Source organism: Mesoplodon densirostris, chromosome 5 (assembly GCF_025265405.1).
Source record: "Mesoplodon densirostris isolate mMesDen1 chromosome 5, mMesDen1 primary haplotype, whole genome shotgun sequence".
NCBI classification, from domain to species: Eukaryota; Metazoa; Chordata; class Mammalia; order Artiodactyla; family Ziphiidae; genus Mesoplodon; species Mesoplodon densirostris.
In genome coordinates, this window is record NC_082665.1 from 13,953,347 (window position 1) to 13,970,188 (window position 16,842).

At 40.9% G+C, this 16,842-nt stretch overlaps 1 protein-coding gene across 5 annotated transcripts in view; it reads left to right on the forward strand.

Annotated features, from left to right (window-relative positions):
* TIAM1 (TIAM Rac1 associated GEF 1) overlaps positions 1 to 16,842 on the forward strand; it is a 138,357-nt gene that overhangs the window by 105,041 nt on the left and 16,474 nt on the right. For 3 of the 5 annotated variants that reach the window (XM_060099758.1, XM_060099759.1, XM_060099762.1), the window contains 6 exons: positions 272 to 451; positions 1,789 to 1,857; positions 2,170 to 2,295; positions 7,750 to 7,858; positions 11,750 to 11,929; positions 12,026 to 12,144. In XM_060099758.1, the coding sequence (XP_059955741.1) occupies positions 272 to 451; positions 1,789 to 1,857; positions 2,170 to 2,295; positions 7,750 to 7,858; positions 11,750 to 11,929; positions 12,026 to 12,144 (783 nt within the window). The remainder of the gene's footprint in view (positions 1 to 271; positions 452 to 1,788; positions 1,858 to 2,169; positions 2,296 to 7,749; positions 7,859 to 11,749; positions 11,930 to 12,025; positions 12,145 to 16,842) is intronic. The other 2 variants (XM_060099760.1, XM_060099763.1) reach the window with 1 other exon arrangement.

Consider the following 16,842-nt stretch of genomic DNA (forward strand, 5'->3'; position numbering starts at 1 on the left):
CCCTCACTTACCAAGTGGGAGGATTAGATGAATCAGACCCGTGCCTGGCATGCAGTGATCACTCAGTATATGTCAGCAGTTGTTATTATGGTTGTTTTGAGCATTCAGGGAGCTCTCAGATGTGTGGAGCAATTTGGGGAAACGAGAGATGTGATTCATGTGTGGCAGTTCATTAACCAGGAAGAACATCTTTAGGAGGGACAGATGCCAGACAAGTCTCTCTAGTGGGGGATAACTTCGTCTGTCTTGCCTTTTCAACTGTGCTCTGAAGAGCACAGAACAGGTGGCTGCATTTTGCCGCAGTCTGCACGAGATGAACTCCTCTGACCCGAGCCCGTCCCCCCAGGACTCTGCCGGGCCTCAGCTGGCCACCATGAGACAGCTCACGGACGCCGATAAGCTGCGCAAGGTCATCTGTGAGCTCCTGGAGACGGAGCGCACCTATGTGAAAGTACGTTCTTCTCCTGCCCTCTCTCCTGCATGCTTCCTCCCATCTTTCGGAAGGATGCAGGCTCTGTGTTTATACTGGTGTTGACTAACAGCAAAGCCACATCACGGTCTTGAACGGTATCTTGGTCTCTCCTATGGAATTTGGCCTTGATTCTGAATGTTACGATCTCCTTTTGTGTTTTAGGGAAGCATATCTATTCTTACAGCACTTCGTTGATATAAATAACTGATTGATTGACTCCGAAAGGAGATGATGGTGGATGTTAAGCGAACCTTCTGACCTTTCTAAATAGGTTGTTGAGCTCATACTAAAATTGAATTCGTTTTTGACAAATTCAAGAAGTAGTATCTTCACAATCTACTTTGAGTCTAGGCAGAAAGATATCAGGTCTGTTTTGTGTTATCATTTGTTCTGACATTTAGTTATATTCCTGAAACTATATCATTTGTTCCTATATAATTTATAATACATACAACTATTGTTTAAAAATGATTAAAGAAGATAATTTAAAAGTGATAAAAACTTTATTTAAAACTTTATTCATGAAGTGGACAGTCTCCTTTTGTAGAACTGCAAAACGGGACCGAAGGCAAGAAGCTTTCAAAGGGTAAAGAATAAAGAACAAGGAAGAGACAAATAGATAATACTTGATTGGCTGGGGCCACGTAGTCAACCTTGGTTGGGGTGAGAAGGCCCAGAGTTGGCCTGGCATTTGGAAATTGGCTGAGTGGATATACTACATTCTGGTCAAGTGGTGTATTGACAGGCACACAAAAATGATCTAAATTTAGGTTTGCTGACACGACACCCCAGGCAGAAATGGCTCCATCTTGGGCCTAGAAAGTTATTTCAACACTATATAATTTATAATAGATTCCTATAACTCTATAATTCATCTAATTATGATAATTGTATAATGATATACTCCTCTAACTGTATAATTTAGTTATGTTTAGTTCCATGTTACAATAGTATCATCTGTTTTTAATGATCTGTTTTAGTCTTTAAGTCAGAGGTCAGCAAGTTATGGTCCTTGGGCCAAATCCAGCTCTCTGCCTGTTTTTACAAATAAAGTTTTATTGGAACACAGCCACACACATTCACTTATGTATTATTTATGCCACTTTCCTGTACAGCAGCAGAGTTAAATAGTTGCAACAGAGACCATATGGCCTGGAAAGTCTGACATATTTTGAGAAAAGGTTGGCTCACTTCTGCCTCAGTGGAACCTCAGTGACCTAAAGACTGAAATGTTAGCATTTGGGACATAATTTTTTTTTCTTTAGATTCTTTATAGACTTTTAGTTGTGCTAATCACATATTCTTTCAACCCTTAGGACTTAAACTGTCTCATGGAGCGATACCTAAAACCTCTTCAAAAAGAAACTTTTCTCACCCAAGATGAGGTATGGTGGCAATTGTCTGAACTTTGTGAGGGTCACACGATAGCTTGACTTGGTGAAGAGGAAGGCCTGGGAAGTACACACAATACTGAGAGCATTTTGAATTCATTTAATTGTAATACATAGACCAAATTATTGCCTGCGGAGCTCTTGGTGTGCACTTGGAGAGGAAGGAGGGAGCTGCCCCGCCTTCTGGTGGTGGGAGCATTACCGTAATTTATAAGTATGGGTAGAAAAACTTTGAAATCAGAAGCAAATAAAGGTTCTGCACACTAATGAAATAGGGGGTTGATGAAATTCTTTTGCATTTTCCAGCTTGATGTACTATTTGGAAATTTAACTGAAATGGTAGAGTTTCAAGTAGAATTCCTTAAAACTCTAGAAGATGGAGTGAGATTGGTACCTGATCTGGAAAAGCTTGAGAAAGTTGATCAATTTAAGGTAAGTCTCATCCTCAAATAGTGTAAAGCTGCCTCTTAATGTCAAGGGTGGGCTATCCTATAGGTCAAGTCGAATCTCCTAATAACGCATCGCAGGAGGCACTGTTGCCGTGGGCTTGAGTCTTCACTGAACTGCTAGTGGAGTCAGTTCCTAAAGGGAGTCTGAGAGGGGAACGCACTGCATCTTGCTTTTCTGGCTGAGGTAGAACCAGTGCCACGGACTTGCATTAAACTGGTGTCTCTGCTGACTTCTGCTTTGGAAGATGTGCCTCCCTTTTGTTCTGTTTATGTAGGGGCCTTTAATACTTGCTCTTAACAAATTAGACTAGAACTCTTGGTTTTCCAATAAACAAATTAACTTATCTTGTTCTGGGAAACTGGTTAATGGAAGTGCTTATCAATTATCTAGGAGGAAGACAATCTTCCAGCACACAGTGTCCTTGTAGCCTTTTTTTTTTTTTTTTGATTTATTTTATTTTTGGCTGCGTTCGTCTTTGTTGCTGTGCGCGGGCTTTTCTCTAGTTGCGGTGAATGGGGGCTACTCTTCATTGCAGTGCACAGGCTTCTCATTGCGGTGGCTTCTCTTGCGGCGGAGCACAGGCTCTAGGCGCGCAGGCATCAGTAGTTGTGGTGCACTGGCTCAGTAGTGGCTCCCGGGCTCTAGCGCGCAGGCTCAGCAGTTGCGGCGCACGGGCTTAGTTGCTCCATGGCGTGTGGGATCTTCCCAGACCAGGGCTCGAGCCCGTGTCCCTTGCATTGGCAGGAGGATTCTTAACCACTGCACCACCAGGGAAGCCGTGTCCTTGTAGCCTTAATGAGGATTTATGACTAGTACCTCAGTGAGGATGCTGACAGCTTGTCTCCTTCTCCTTGATCGGCTTTCTCTTATTGCAGAAATTTCCTGTGCTGTGTTTCTGATTGACAAAGGTTCACTGATTTGTGCACAATGTTGTTGGCTTGTTGGCTTAATGGTGTCAGTGGCAACCCTCATGTACTTTAAAAAAACAGGTTAATTGAGGTATAATTGATATACAATACACTACATATATTTAAAGTGTACAGTTGGATGAATTTTGACATACGTGTACACCTGTGAAACCATCACTTCAATCAGGATAATGAACATAATATCACCCCTAGTTGTTTTTCCTGCTCTTTTGTGATTCCTCTCTCCTTCCTCTTATGGCTGCCTCTTAGCCACAGGCAGCTATGTCTGCTTTCTGTTACTACAGATTAGTTAGCATTCTGGAATTTTATATAAATGGAAACATATAGCATATACACTTTTTTATGTGGTATATTTTACTGTATAATTATATTGAGTTCCATCCCTGTTGTTACATATACCCATAATTATTGCTTTTTCATTGCTGAGTAGTATTCCATTGTGTGCATGTACTGCACTTTGTGACCCTTTCCCCTTTCTTGGGCATTTGGGTTTTTTCCAGTTTTTGGTGATTACACATAAAGCTGCTGTGAACATTTATGTACAAGTTTCAGTATGAATATATGCTTCCATTTCTCTTGGGTAAATACCTAGGAATGGAATGGTTAAGTCATATGGTAAGTGTATGTTTAACTTTTTAAGAAACAGTGGAACTCTTTTCCAAACTGGTTCCAGTGTACAGTCCCACTAGCTGTTCCTCCTCATTGTTAAAACAAGGTCAGGTCACTCTTTTTAATTTTAGCCATTTTAGCAGGTAGGTGGTGGCACTTCATTGTGGCTTTAATTTTAGTTTCTCTAATGACATGATGATGAGTATCTTTCTATGTGCTAATTTGCTTTCAATATATCTTCTTTGGTGAAGTGTCTTTTCAAATCATTTGCCCCTTTGTTATATTGGATTCTTTTCTTCTCATTGAGTTTTGAAAGTTCTTTGGAAATTTTGTGTATGAGCCCTTTACCGATATATGATTTGTAAATATTTTCTCCTTGTCATACAGTATCTCCCAAAGAGAATTTTTTTTAAGTTGATTTCTTTTTTTTTAATTGAGTATAGTTGATTTACAATGTTATGTTAGTTTCAGGTGTATAGCGGAGTGATTCAGTTACACACATACATACATATACGTCTATTCTTTTTCAGTCTTTTCCCTTATAGGTTATTACAAAATATTGAGTATAGTTCCCTGTGCTATACAGTAGGTCCTTGTTGGTTATATATTTTATATATGGTAGTATGTATATGTTAATCCCAACCTCCTAATTTATCCCTCCCCTGAGAAGTTTTTATTTTTTAATGAAATCCAAGTTTTCTAATTTATTCTCTTTTGGGTCATACTTTTGCTGTCTTATCTATGAACTCTTTGCCTAAACCAGGGTCATAAAGATTTTCTCCTATGGTTTCTCCTAAAAGTTTCATAATTTGGGGATTTATATTTAGGTCTCTGATCTGATGTGAATCAAAGTCAATTTTTTTGCATATGAATATTTAATGTTTCTAGCACTATTTTTTGAAATGACTATCCTTCAATCCTTTTCCACTGAATTGCTTTTGCACTTGTGTTGAACTTGGGTTCAGTTGTCCATATAGGTGGGGACCCCCATACACTTTGACTCTCTTCTAACACTTGCAGAAACCTGGGTGTGTAATGTTAGTATGTATACAGGTTTGTAGGATGAGATGAAGACTACCCCTTCCATATATTTTTGTGTGTCATCTCCTTACAGTCCCTCTCTGCAACAGGAGTCATTTAGAATGCACACACATATTCATATACATAAGCATATGGACATATATTCATGTATAGTTCTCTATTTTTATTTGAATGTAATTTCAGACTTACAGAAAGGTTGCAAGGATAGTATAAAGAATTCCCAGATAGCCTTCTCCCAGCCTTCTTCCAAATGTTAACACATTTGCTTTATCCTTTCTCTCCCTACCTATTTCCTTTATGGGTGTGTGTGTGTGTGTGTGTGTGTGTGTGTGTGTGTGTCTGTGTCTGTGTCTGTGTCTGTGTGTGTGTCTCTGTATATTGAATATAATTGTTTTCTCTGAACCATTTAAGAGTAAGTTGCAGGCATAATATCCCTTTAACCCTAACTACTGCATATAGTTCATTTTTTGTGTGTTCAGAAATTGCTTGTGTTAGTTCATTTTTCTTCCCTTCAGGGTAGTTGGTCATACTGTCCACTTGAAGTACAGTTTGGTTCATTGATAAATTTATTGATAGGATATTAGGACACCATGATAAGGGCCAGTAGTTTGTCAATTAATCAAAAAGTTGCTTAACGTGGAACATAATAAAAATGCGAACAGACCCGAAAACATTTGGTTTTAATCTAAAATATCTAACATTCATTATATTCATGTAGCAGGCCTTTGCTGTGAGTCCAGTTCTTTGCATTTAGAGTCAGTTGATCACTTCAGGAGAGTTTAGTTATCAGAACTGTGATATGAACATAACTGTGTTATGAGCAGAGTTATTCCAGGGAGGGGTTGGTGCGTAATCCTTTTAGCAAGTTCACTCTAAGCAGTCAGTGTAAATTCCATTTAAGTGGAACTTTCTTCCCCGACCTTCATTTCACTAATTTAGTGCCTAATCTGACTCTCTCCATTCCATCTGTAAGACATGACAACTGGTGCACGTTCACTATTCTTGGCCCTGGGGCTGCTCTCTGGCACTTCTGAGTTGGCTTCTGGACAGTCAGTGTTCACTCTTAAACCTGTTGCTGTTGGCTTCCGCCATTGCTGCTTCATTTAAATCCTGATTATATATTGTCAAAAATATAAAAACTTGTTAAAATATTCAAAGTGTGTTGCCTAAGACAGTATTAGAAAAAAAAAATTGGTTCTGAGGTGAAATAAGTTCTGATAAAATTTCCCCTTGGTAGTTTTCAATGTCTGTCAGCCAGTGAGAGGCTCTGTGAAGTCCTGCAGAAGAGAAACACAGGGGAAATGCAGTCTTTGTGTAGAAACCCCTCATGTTTGTGCACACTTTGTGCTCTGAGATCATTTTTGAAGGCTGGAAGAACAAATGAATACCTTAATGTTCTATCTGTGTTTGCTGTATGGTATGTGCCTAGTAAATATAAAGTTAAACAAATGAATGACTTGATATGGCTAAAGTAAGACGTTACAATTAGAGCTTTTTCTTCTACAGTTTTTCTCATTTGATTGTTGAATATGACTCAAAGGATGACTGTACCTACAGAGTCAGACTGCCCCTCCCGAAACCCTCTTGGTCAAGGGGGTGAGGTTTGGGGAGGGATGGGGCTTGAGAAGTAAAGGAGGAAAAGTACAACATGTAGGAAAAGAATTTAGGCCTCTAATTACCAGTTATGTGTGGTTCATAATAAACCTTTTTTGTTTTTAATAGTCTATCAGATTTCTCTGTGTTGTTCATTCAATAAAGTGCACTTTGTGGAACCCAATTTATCACTCAAATCCAAAACACACATACATGGAGTCTTAAAAAAAAAGTGGTTCTGAAGAACCTAGGGGCAGGACAGGAATAAAGATGCAGACTTAGAGAATGGACTTGAGGACACGGGGAGGGGGAAGGGTAAGCCGGGACGAAGTGAGAGAGCGGCATGGACATATATATACTACCAAATGTAAAATAGATAGCTAGTGGGAAGCAGCCGCATAGCTCAGGGAGATCAGCTCAGTGCTTTGTGTCCACCTAGAGGGGTGGGATAGGGAGGGTGGGAGGGAGACACAAGAGGGAGGAGATATGGGATATGTGTATATGTATAGCTTATTTTTTTGCTTTGAACGTACGTTTTAAATTCTAAATTTAAATAAGCAATACCTCTTTCTGAACTAGACTAGATCATTGTGAAACCTCATAGAAGGTACTTTTCTGAGGCTTGTTACATATATTTATATAAAATGTGTAGGATAAAAAGTATCCCACCTCAGGCATATTAAATTCCTAATAGGGAAAGCCTCCACCTAGTTTTGATCCTGTTGGGGGCAGACGGTATGGCCTGGGAGACAGTTTCCTTAGTTGAGTCTATTTCTTATGTTCTTATCTATTCCTGCTAGAAGAGAGCGTGGCATTGGAGAGGGTGGAGTTAGTGATTAGGGAAATGTGTTTTCTATTTTGGGAGATTTATGCGTTTCCTGCCTTTATTTTGTTTGTCACTTCTACCTCCCAACAGGAACTAATGAGAGAATCCAAGAGATTTCTGTCTTTTCCAAAATGCCGTATCTACTTTCTCCTTAACATTCAAACATCCCAGATAGGTCACTGAAAGACACAAGCCTGGAAAACTAGTGACATCTTGACTGTAATTACTGAGAAAGCCAAATCCAGCATCTATTACACAAATATGTAAGCCCACACACTTTCCGATAGGCCATCAGTGAGCTGAGACAGGCTGTGACAGGTGTGAGTGATGCTGATTTGTGGGGAGAGTCAGGCAGATGCGAGCTCCCTGCTATATCCTGCTGATATTTCCAGATGAGGAGGACCATAACCTAACTGCACTGTTTCTTGTTAAATCCAGAAGGTGCTGTTCTCTCTGGGGGGATCCTTTCTGTATTATGCTGACCGCTTCAAGCTCTACAGTGCCTTCTGTGCCAGCCACACGAAGGTCCCCAAGGTCCTGGTGAAAGGTAAGGCCTGGGAGGACTGGGTAGCAGGTGGGCCTGTTCATTGTCAGTTCACATCTGTGTGGCCAACTGTGGTTGGGGGCTTTTGGACAGAAATCTGAGTCACTGTTGTGCCAGATGGATGTTCCAACAGGCCACAAATAAGGGTACGGTTGTTCCTCGGTATCTGTGGGGGATTGGTTCCAGGACCCTGCCCCCCCACCCATGGATACCAAAATTCGAGGATGCTCAAGTCTGTTATATAAAATGCGTAGTGTGTGCATATAACCTATGCACATCCTCCCGTATACTTAAATCATCTCTAGATTACTTATAATACCTAATAAAATATAAGTGCCATGTAAATAGCTGTCCGTGTGCAACGAATTCAAGTTTTGCTTTTTGGAACTTTCTGGAATTTTTTTTTCCAGCTATATCCTATCCATGGTGAGTTGAATTCACAATGCAGAACCTGTGGATAGAACCTGTAGATACGGGGGGCCGACTGTACTGAGAAATGAAATGCATTATATCTTGAATTAACAGTTTTGTCCATTTTCTTACCATCAACGTTTTGACTCAGTTACTTGGGGCCAGAATTGATGAGTCATTTTGCAATTATGCAGAAACGTAGGGAGTTTAGAATTCCCCTGCTTTATTTCTATTTTTCATTAATTTTGTTATAACCTACCACACTTCATACACCTTTTTGTGGCATTTCATTTTTCCCTCACCTCTTTTTGTTCTCAGGGGTGTGATAATAGTCACCACCATCACTACTAAAATTGTTTCAATTATTTACAAAAATCATTCCAGCTGTAATTATATGTTGCATGGAAAAGAATAGAATTTTTAGATTGGCAAGCTGCTGTTCCTAAGTGTTCTAGGAAGATGATGGGGTGTTCTGAGAGTCTCCAGAGAGTTGTTTCGCTTCCATAGTTCTGCATGTGAATGTTGATAGGTTAAAGGATTAGAGAAACGTGTCCTTGGTAAACAGTAGAACCAATAGAAAGTTCGCTTTCAAAGACTCTCTGGAAATCAGCCTTCTTTAACACTTTACTGTGGCTGCCATGTAAACAGCTGCTGAATTTGTAAGTAATTTACTTATATTTATGTTTGTTGCCAGAGAGAACTAGCTTGATTTAACTCAAAACGTATTATAATAAACATTAATACAACACAGGTCTCTGGACAACAAAAGATCCTGCCCCAGAGAATGACATACTTAATGATAGTCATAGTCTAGGCAAAAGAGTTCTACTTCAGCACAGAAATTTAAAGGGAACCGGGGAATTTCCTTGTCCTGCTGTAGGACAAGGAAATTGTCCCACTGTATGGCCTAGTCTGTGGTTTTACATATGCTGAATTGGTCATATAGTTCTGTGTGTGTGCGTCTTTTTAAACTTTAACTGAATGCTATGTTCTGAGAGTTTTTAACATAACAGTTTTAGAGCACTTTGCTCTATGGTAAGATTACATATTCATGAGAGTTCTTAAAGCAATTGTGTTATTTTTAATCATTTGATTAGATTAAATTCTGCCCCTATAGATTTTTAAAATTCAAAACCATTATTTTTTGCACCTGAAAAATATTAGAAAATCCTTCAAAACCATCCCTTAAAACATTAGGTGTGACCCACATTTTTCTAATGGCCAAATGTGCCAAGAAGATGAAGAGACCTCTTTTTTTTTTTTTTTTTTTCGGTATGCGGGCCTCTCACTGTTGTGGCCTCTCCCGTTGTGGAGCACAGGCACTGGACGCGCAGGCTCAGCGGCCATGGCTTACTGGCCCAGCCGCTCTGTGGCACGTGGGATCTTCCCGGACCGGGGCATGAACCCGTGTCCCCTGCATCGGCAGGCGGACTCTCAACCACTGCACCACCAGGGAAGCCCTGAAGAGAACTCTTTGAGGACAAAAAGCCTATGATTCTTAACAGACTCCCATCTAGGTTGCATGGGAGTGATGCTCTTTACCGCTCAAAGAGCTGAGAACCGTGCCCTCTTTTGCCCTGATGTGAAATACACTTGATGGGTGAAATGCACATGGCTGTGTTTTGGAGCATGAGGACTTTTGGGGGAATTCCTAGGCCTCTTATGGGCATGGACCAAGACTTGGGATGTCCACGGAAGCTGCGTCTGCATGCATCAGCTCTGGGCCTGGGCTCCCTTCTGAGGCCATGGGCTTCTCCTCAGTCACCTCATTCCCAGTCTTCTTTGTCTTCAAGGATTTGGTGGCCGGACCCATGGAGTCTGATTCCTCTTAATGGGACTTAAACAAAATGAAAAGATTGTAGTCTTTACAAGGCCTTCCCCACATGATTGCTGTTTTTCTTAATTGAATAAAGATAGTGAGAAGAATCATTTTACAGTTTCATGGTGTCCTTTTACAGCATCTTCTGTTCTTAGCTCACATTCCTAATTACTGGAGATGGAAATATATTTTTATCAGAAGCTTAAAAAATACATGCCTACAGTTAGTCACTCTGATACATTGTCCTTTCTTCTTCCCATTCTTTGCCCTCACTTCAGCCTCTCTCTCCGCCATTTCTTTGCACCTGGAAGGCATAAGTCGTGTCTTCCTAATTATCCACTGGCAGGTACCTTTGTCATTGTCTGGGGACCCACAACTCCCCAGGGCTGCTTTTCAGCCCAGCTGGGACACAGATGAAAGCCCAGCTGGTGAGGAAAGTGCTGCCTGAGTTACCTTAGGTCAGATGTATGTTTCCCTCTGAAATAAATCCTAATAGCTGGTAGCACTGAATTAACATAGAACAGATCTTAAAAGGCGTTCACTGCAGGGGATCAGCCTTGCTCCACTTACCAGAGCTGCAAGGTGCTGCTGCTGCTTTTTATTTTCCTGCCTTTTCTCAAAAGAGGTTCTACCAGCAAGGAAATGCTTGAAGGACTAGAAAAACTGGCGTAAGGAGTGTTTTAAAACGTAGGCTTTCGGGCTTCCCTGGTGGCGCAGTGGTTGAGAGTCTGCCTGCTGATGCAGGGGACACGGATTCGTGCCCCGGTCCGGGAAGATCCCACGTGCCGCGGAGCGGCTGGGCCCGTGAGCCACAGCCGCGGAGCCTGTGCTCCACAACGGGAGAGGCCACAGCAGTGAGAAGCCCAGGTACCGCAAAAAAAAAAAACCAACAAAAACGTAGGCTTTCATATTATTCAGATATGGTGAGGCCAACAGATCAGGAGACAGTTGCCATCAGAAAGATAGTTTGTTACTTACTCATGGTTCCCAAGAGAAGGGGGAGTGTTACGCCATGCAGGGCCATGAGGGGAAGCACCAGAGCCCACCAGGAGACAGAATGAGTGAGGGCGAGGACATGGGCAAGACCCTGTATTGTGGTTTCTGCAGGAAGGAATGGGTGAGGCAAGGTAAACAGGTTTAGGATCGGGTAATTTGAATAATCTCAGCAGGCTCTGGGGTGATCAGGGCAGGGGAAATAGTGGCCTCGAGTGTAAAAGCCTAATAGAAGGGGGAAGGAGGCAGGTGGCTCTGGATTGGTTGGCTTGCATGTGAAAGGCATGCTTCCAGGTGAGTCCTTTACCATCTAGGAATTGGCTAACTCTGAGATGGGCAGTTTCCCCAGGGTCTGTAAGGCCTCAGATGTCAAAGTATCAGAATAAGAAGACATTCTTAATGCAAGGACCATAAACAGCAGCCCTTGAAAATCCATGTGTATAGATTTACAGACTCTGCTATCCCTTAACTCACTGGGCCGCCCCTCAAATAAACAAATAAATCTGATGGACAGGCCCTTCCAGTTGTCCCTCTGAGCTCTCTTTCCCCCCTCTGACAACTCACTGTACTCTCAGTCCTGTAAAAAGGCACCTTGGAATTAGTGAGTGAAATTGTGAGAAGGGAGTCATTTCGACATCCTGCCCAGACAACCTGTATTTAAACTCTTCCAGCCAAGATGGACGCGGCTTTCAAGGCATTCCTGGATGCCCAGAACCCAAAGCAGCAACACTCGTCCACTCTGGAGTCTTACCTCATCAAGCCCATCCAGAGGATCCTCAAGTACCCACTTCTGCTGAAGGAGCTTTTTGCTCTGACGGACGCGGAGAGTGAGGAACACTACCACTTGGATTGTGAGTCATGGGCCCCTGAGATCTGCTCCTTGCTCATGTCTCCATGAGAGTCTTTAAACAGCCTTTTCATTTATTTCATGACCTGTTTTCTTCTAGTGGCCATCAAGACTATGAATAAGGTTGCAAGTCATATCAATGAAATGCAGAAAATCCATGAAGAATTTGGGGCTGTGTTTGACCAGCTGATTGCTGAACAGACTGGTGAGAAAAAAGAGGTAAGGACCCCCACTTCTTCCCAACACACCTATCCACAGAGCTGGGTTTGTTTGTTTCTTTTTAAGGTGCTATTTGTAAGTAAAATAGTTACAAGGATAGTGTTTTTGTTGGTGAAACCTTTTTTTAAATTAAAGTATAATTACTTTACAGTGTTGTGTTCGTTTCTGGTGTACAGCAAAGTAATTCAGCTTCTTTTTCAGATTCTTTTCCATTGTCGTTTATTACAGGACATTGAATATAGTTCCCTGTGCTATACAGTAAGACCTTGTCATTTATCTATTTTAAATATTAGTAGTTTGTATCTGCTAATCCCAAACTCCTAATTTATCTCTCTCCCCCCTACTTTCCCTCTGGTAACCATAAGTTTGTTTTCTATGTCTCTGAGTCTGTTTCTGTTCTGTAAATCAGTTCATTTGAATCATTTTTTAGATTCCATATATAAGTGATACCATAAGATACTTGTCTTTCTCTGTCAGACTTACTTCACTTAGTGTGATAACCTCTAGGTCCATCCATGTTGCTGCAAATAGCATTATTTCTTTCTTTTTTTATGGCTAAGTAATATTCCATTGTGTGTATATACCACATCTTCTTTATCCATTCATCTGTCAGTGGATATGTAGGTTACTTCCATGTCTTGGCTATTGTAAATAGTGCTGCAGTGAACACTGGGGTGCATGTATCTTTTCGACTTAGAGTTTTCTTCAGATATATGCCCAGGAGTGGGACTGCTGGATCATATGGTAGTTCTATGTTTAGTTTTTTAAGAAACCTCCATACTGTTCTCCACAGTGGCTGCACCAATTTACATTCCCATGTTGGTGGAACTTTTGTCCTTTACGCAAGGCTACATGGTGAATTTTCTTTCTCAGCTGAATTATTTCTTAATATAGGAAACATGTCCTGATGCCACCCCTTCACCCTCGGGACCTCTGGTTTTGTTCTGTGTTAAGTGTGAGAGTGAATTTCCATGACCGTAACTTGGGCTGTTTCTCTAAACACCAATGAAGGTGGAGGCTATATCCCCAGAGATTAGAATAATAACTGGCATGTAGTAGGTACTCAATAAATACTTGTTGAGTGAATGAAAGTTTCAAATGGCTATGAATCTTTTTTTTTAAGTCTGCCTGAAAATCTACTTAGAAGAAATAGTCACAGGAACAGATATACTTGAGAAAAACATAGCATGAACTCTAAGTTGTGCCTGAGTTACTGAGAAGAGCTTATGTGAATAAAAATGCTGATAATACTAAAATGAATCAGTATATCATTACAGATATGATATGCCTCTGTACCTCATGATTTGATTGGAATATTGTCCTCGTTTTGCTTTCTGCCTCAGAAAAAGGAGACAAGCTGGGAGGCAACTATGAAGAAAAACTCTCTTGCTGTGATTGGAAAGAGGAGGAAAGGCAGTGGGGCGGTGGGGAGAGAATGGGGATAAGACTTGGTTGTTTAGTCTAGATGTGAAAACAGCCTTATCTTCAGAGGTATAAAGGGTTATTATCTAGGTTCACGTTTATGTCGTCAGTGAAACAAAACAAGGTTTTGGACTATTAAAAGATTTTTCAGAAAAAGGTAAATTCATGATATCTCATAGAAATGTACAAGTGAACACGTATGAAGGAATTTATTTTACTCAGACGATGTGAGGGAACCAGACAGTCAAAATAGCACAGGTATATGTATGAAGTGAAGAAACATCCAGATGATTTGTGAATGGAGACAAATTGGTTTCTCTACAGCACGAGGAAGTCGCTACCAGACTGGAGAGAATTTATACATTTATCTGTTACCTACACCTTACAAAGAGTGGCAAAGGAGTTCAGAGGCACATAGATACAGGGTTGGACTCTGATAGCCCAGGAGGGTGTGCATAGTTTTCCACTGAAATACAGTTTATTTTTTGTACATGATATTTCAGGCAGAGCATGAGAATGTTCTCAGTCTACCAGGCAGATAATTTAATCTATCAGAGTGTAGAAAGGATGGACACTGCTACTCTTGATTTAGTTCCCATTTTCTTGTAAAACTATTATAGTAAGAAAAACATACTATGTTTATTAAAGAAGAGGGCAAACCTCAGAGAAAGGCAAGGAGAAAAATTATCTATGATCTCAAAATGCAAAACCTCTTGATGTTTTGGTGTTTATTTTAATTTTTAAAAAATTATGTATATTATATATTTGAATAATTAAATATAGTTCCGTATATATTCTTGAATATTTTGGAAGTTATTTTGTACCTCGAATTTTTTATAGTGAACAAAGAATTATTTAATTTTCATGTTATTTTAAATGGCTCAAAAGAATCCTTGAAATTACTGTAGAATATTTTATTATGTGATTGAACAATGGTTTACTTAATTCCTATTGTCAGGCAGTTCGCTTGGCTTCATTTATTGATGACTATGAATAATACTGCAAACGTTTTAGATCATAAGGCTTCTTCCATCCTGTATTTTAGTTTATTTCATTTTGACAGGAGTGAATTTTCTTGGGTCATGGAAATGAACAATTTCAGTGTATTTCATTATATTTTTCATTATATTCTGAATTGATTTCTGAATTTTAATGAGAGCAAAGGACCATTATGCTAAAGACTAGAAGGTGATATGGATAGCAGATTGCGAAGACTTTAGAAAAAAAGATGAATATGATTCAAAAGTCAGAGACTCTAAAAGGGGATATGGCTTTGGTGAGACTGCCTGTTCTCTAAAATAAAATTCTGTCAACCAAGTAAGAAATCTTTCCAATGGGGAACAAAGAGATACAGTGTTCTACACAGCAGTCTCTTGTGAGCAGAGATTTTGTTAGGAAAAAAAAAATGTACAAAAGATGGAAGGAGGGACATTTGACCATATACCAGTATTACAGGGTAGGAAAGTCCTATATCAGTATTAGGATGTCTGAAGACCAGAAAAATGAAGGCTTGGAGAAGATGCCAGAGAGAGCACTGAAAGATTATGTCTTAGCACTATAGGAAGAATAAGAAAGAAATAGGCCCCTAAAAGGGGCCACAGGTATCGTAGCCAAAGACAAATTGATTATCCAAAGAAAATGACTCAAATCTACTTGATCTCTTTTTTTCTCCATAGAAGAGAATGGTCTTCTAACTGGAAAGGATAGAGTGGTCTTGATTCCACAAAAATAAAACCACAGGGAGAATGGTCCTGGGCAAATAGGATGCTCTATGCCAATATCAGTTATAATTCTGCAACAGTACTTACAGCAAGTAGTATACTGGAACAGTCATGGAAACAGCCTATAGAGGCAGACATTTACAAGTTATGGCCTCATTTTCACAAAGGTGATTCCTGATCATTGAGTAACCTTTTAATGGCAATAACCAGAAAAAACCCTAGACTGGTACTGTGAACAGTTGGTAAACAGGAATAGGAATATTTATCAGTATCTACTGGGAATGGTAGGTCTATACTGAAATGGTAACATTCCAGGGACACAGAGTACCTGATACTGTCACCGGCCAACTGTCCCCAGGAGGTCCCTGAAGACAGATATCCGCAGAGGACAAAGAAACATTTTATGACGAAGCTGGACCTTCAGTCCCTACCCCATGGTAAACTCTAGGGCGTTGGGCTGGACCACACAGAGCAAGCATCCCTTTTGCTTAGGTCAGAGGAAGAAAAGGCCAAGGAGGGCATTTCCCCTTAAAAGAAGGGCTCAGAAAACCTGACTCAGCAAGGCATCCCAGTCCTTGTTGGGGTAGAGGCCTTTTAGCAGAACTCAGTCTCAGAGTTTTGGGGTTTTTTTTTGTGGTACGCAGGCCTCTCACTGTCGTGGCCTCTCCCGCTGCGGAGCACAGGCTCCGGACGCGCAGGCTCAGCAGCCATGCCTCACGGGCCCAGCCACTCTGCGGCATGTGGGATCTTCCCGGACTGGGGCACGAACCCGTGTCCCCCGCATCGGCAGGCGGACTCTCATCCTGCGCCACCAGGGAAGCCCAGTCTCAGAGTTTTGATAAGATGTTCGGAAGGGGACCAATGGAAGGCCAGGGGAGAGGCTGTTGGCCAGAGGGAGCAGCCCTGACCCCCTTATTACATTTACAGTGTGGAAACGTGTCAAGAGAGAGGAACTATGTGCACTGCGACTGTATCAGCCTGTTTTTACCAGGTAACAAAGAACTAAAAATCTTAGTGTTCACTACAGCAAATACTCGTATTTCACTCACAGGGTGTGGGTCAGCTGGGCTTTGGCTTGTCTTGGTGAACTTCAGAGCTTAGGTCTCAGAGTGTTCCATGTCTCTTCATTCTAGGATCCAGGCTGAAGCAGCAGTGATTGTCTAGATCATGTCCTTTCCATGGCTGGAAGGCAGAAGCTTATGAGGGCTGGTGGAAACTTCTGATACCAAGTCCACGGCCCAACTCATATGGCCAAGCCCTAAGACTTCGGGGCTCAGCCTAGTCTAGTGGGAAGTACTAGAAAATCACATGGTGGAAGGTGCAAATACATAAAGGGAGGAAGTAGAGTTTGGACAATGATCTACCCCAGTGATCTTTAATCATGTTTTTAAAATTGAAGTATAGTTGATTTACAGTGTTGTGTTCATTTCTGCTATACAGCAAAGGGAATCAGTTATACATTCTTTTTTAATATTCTTTTCCATTATGGTTTATCACAGGATATTGGATATATAGTTCCCTGTGCTATACAGTAGGACCTTGTTATTTACCCATC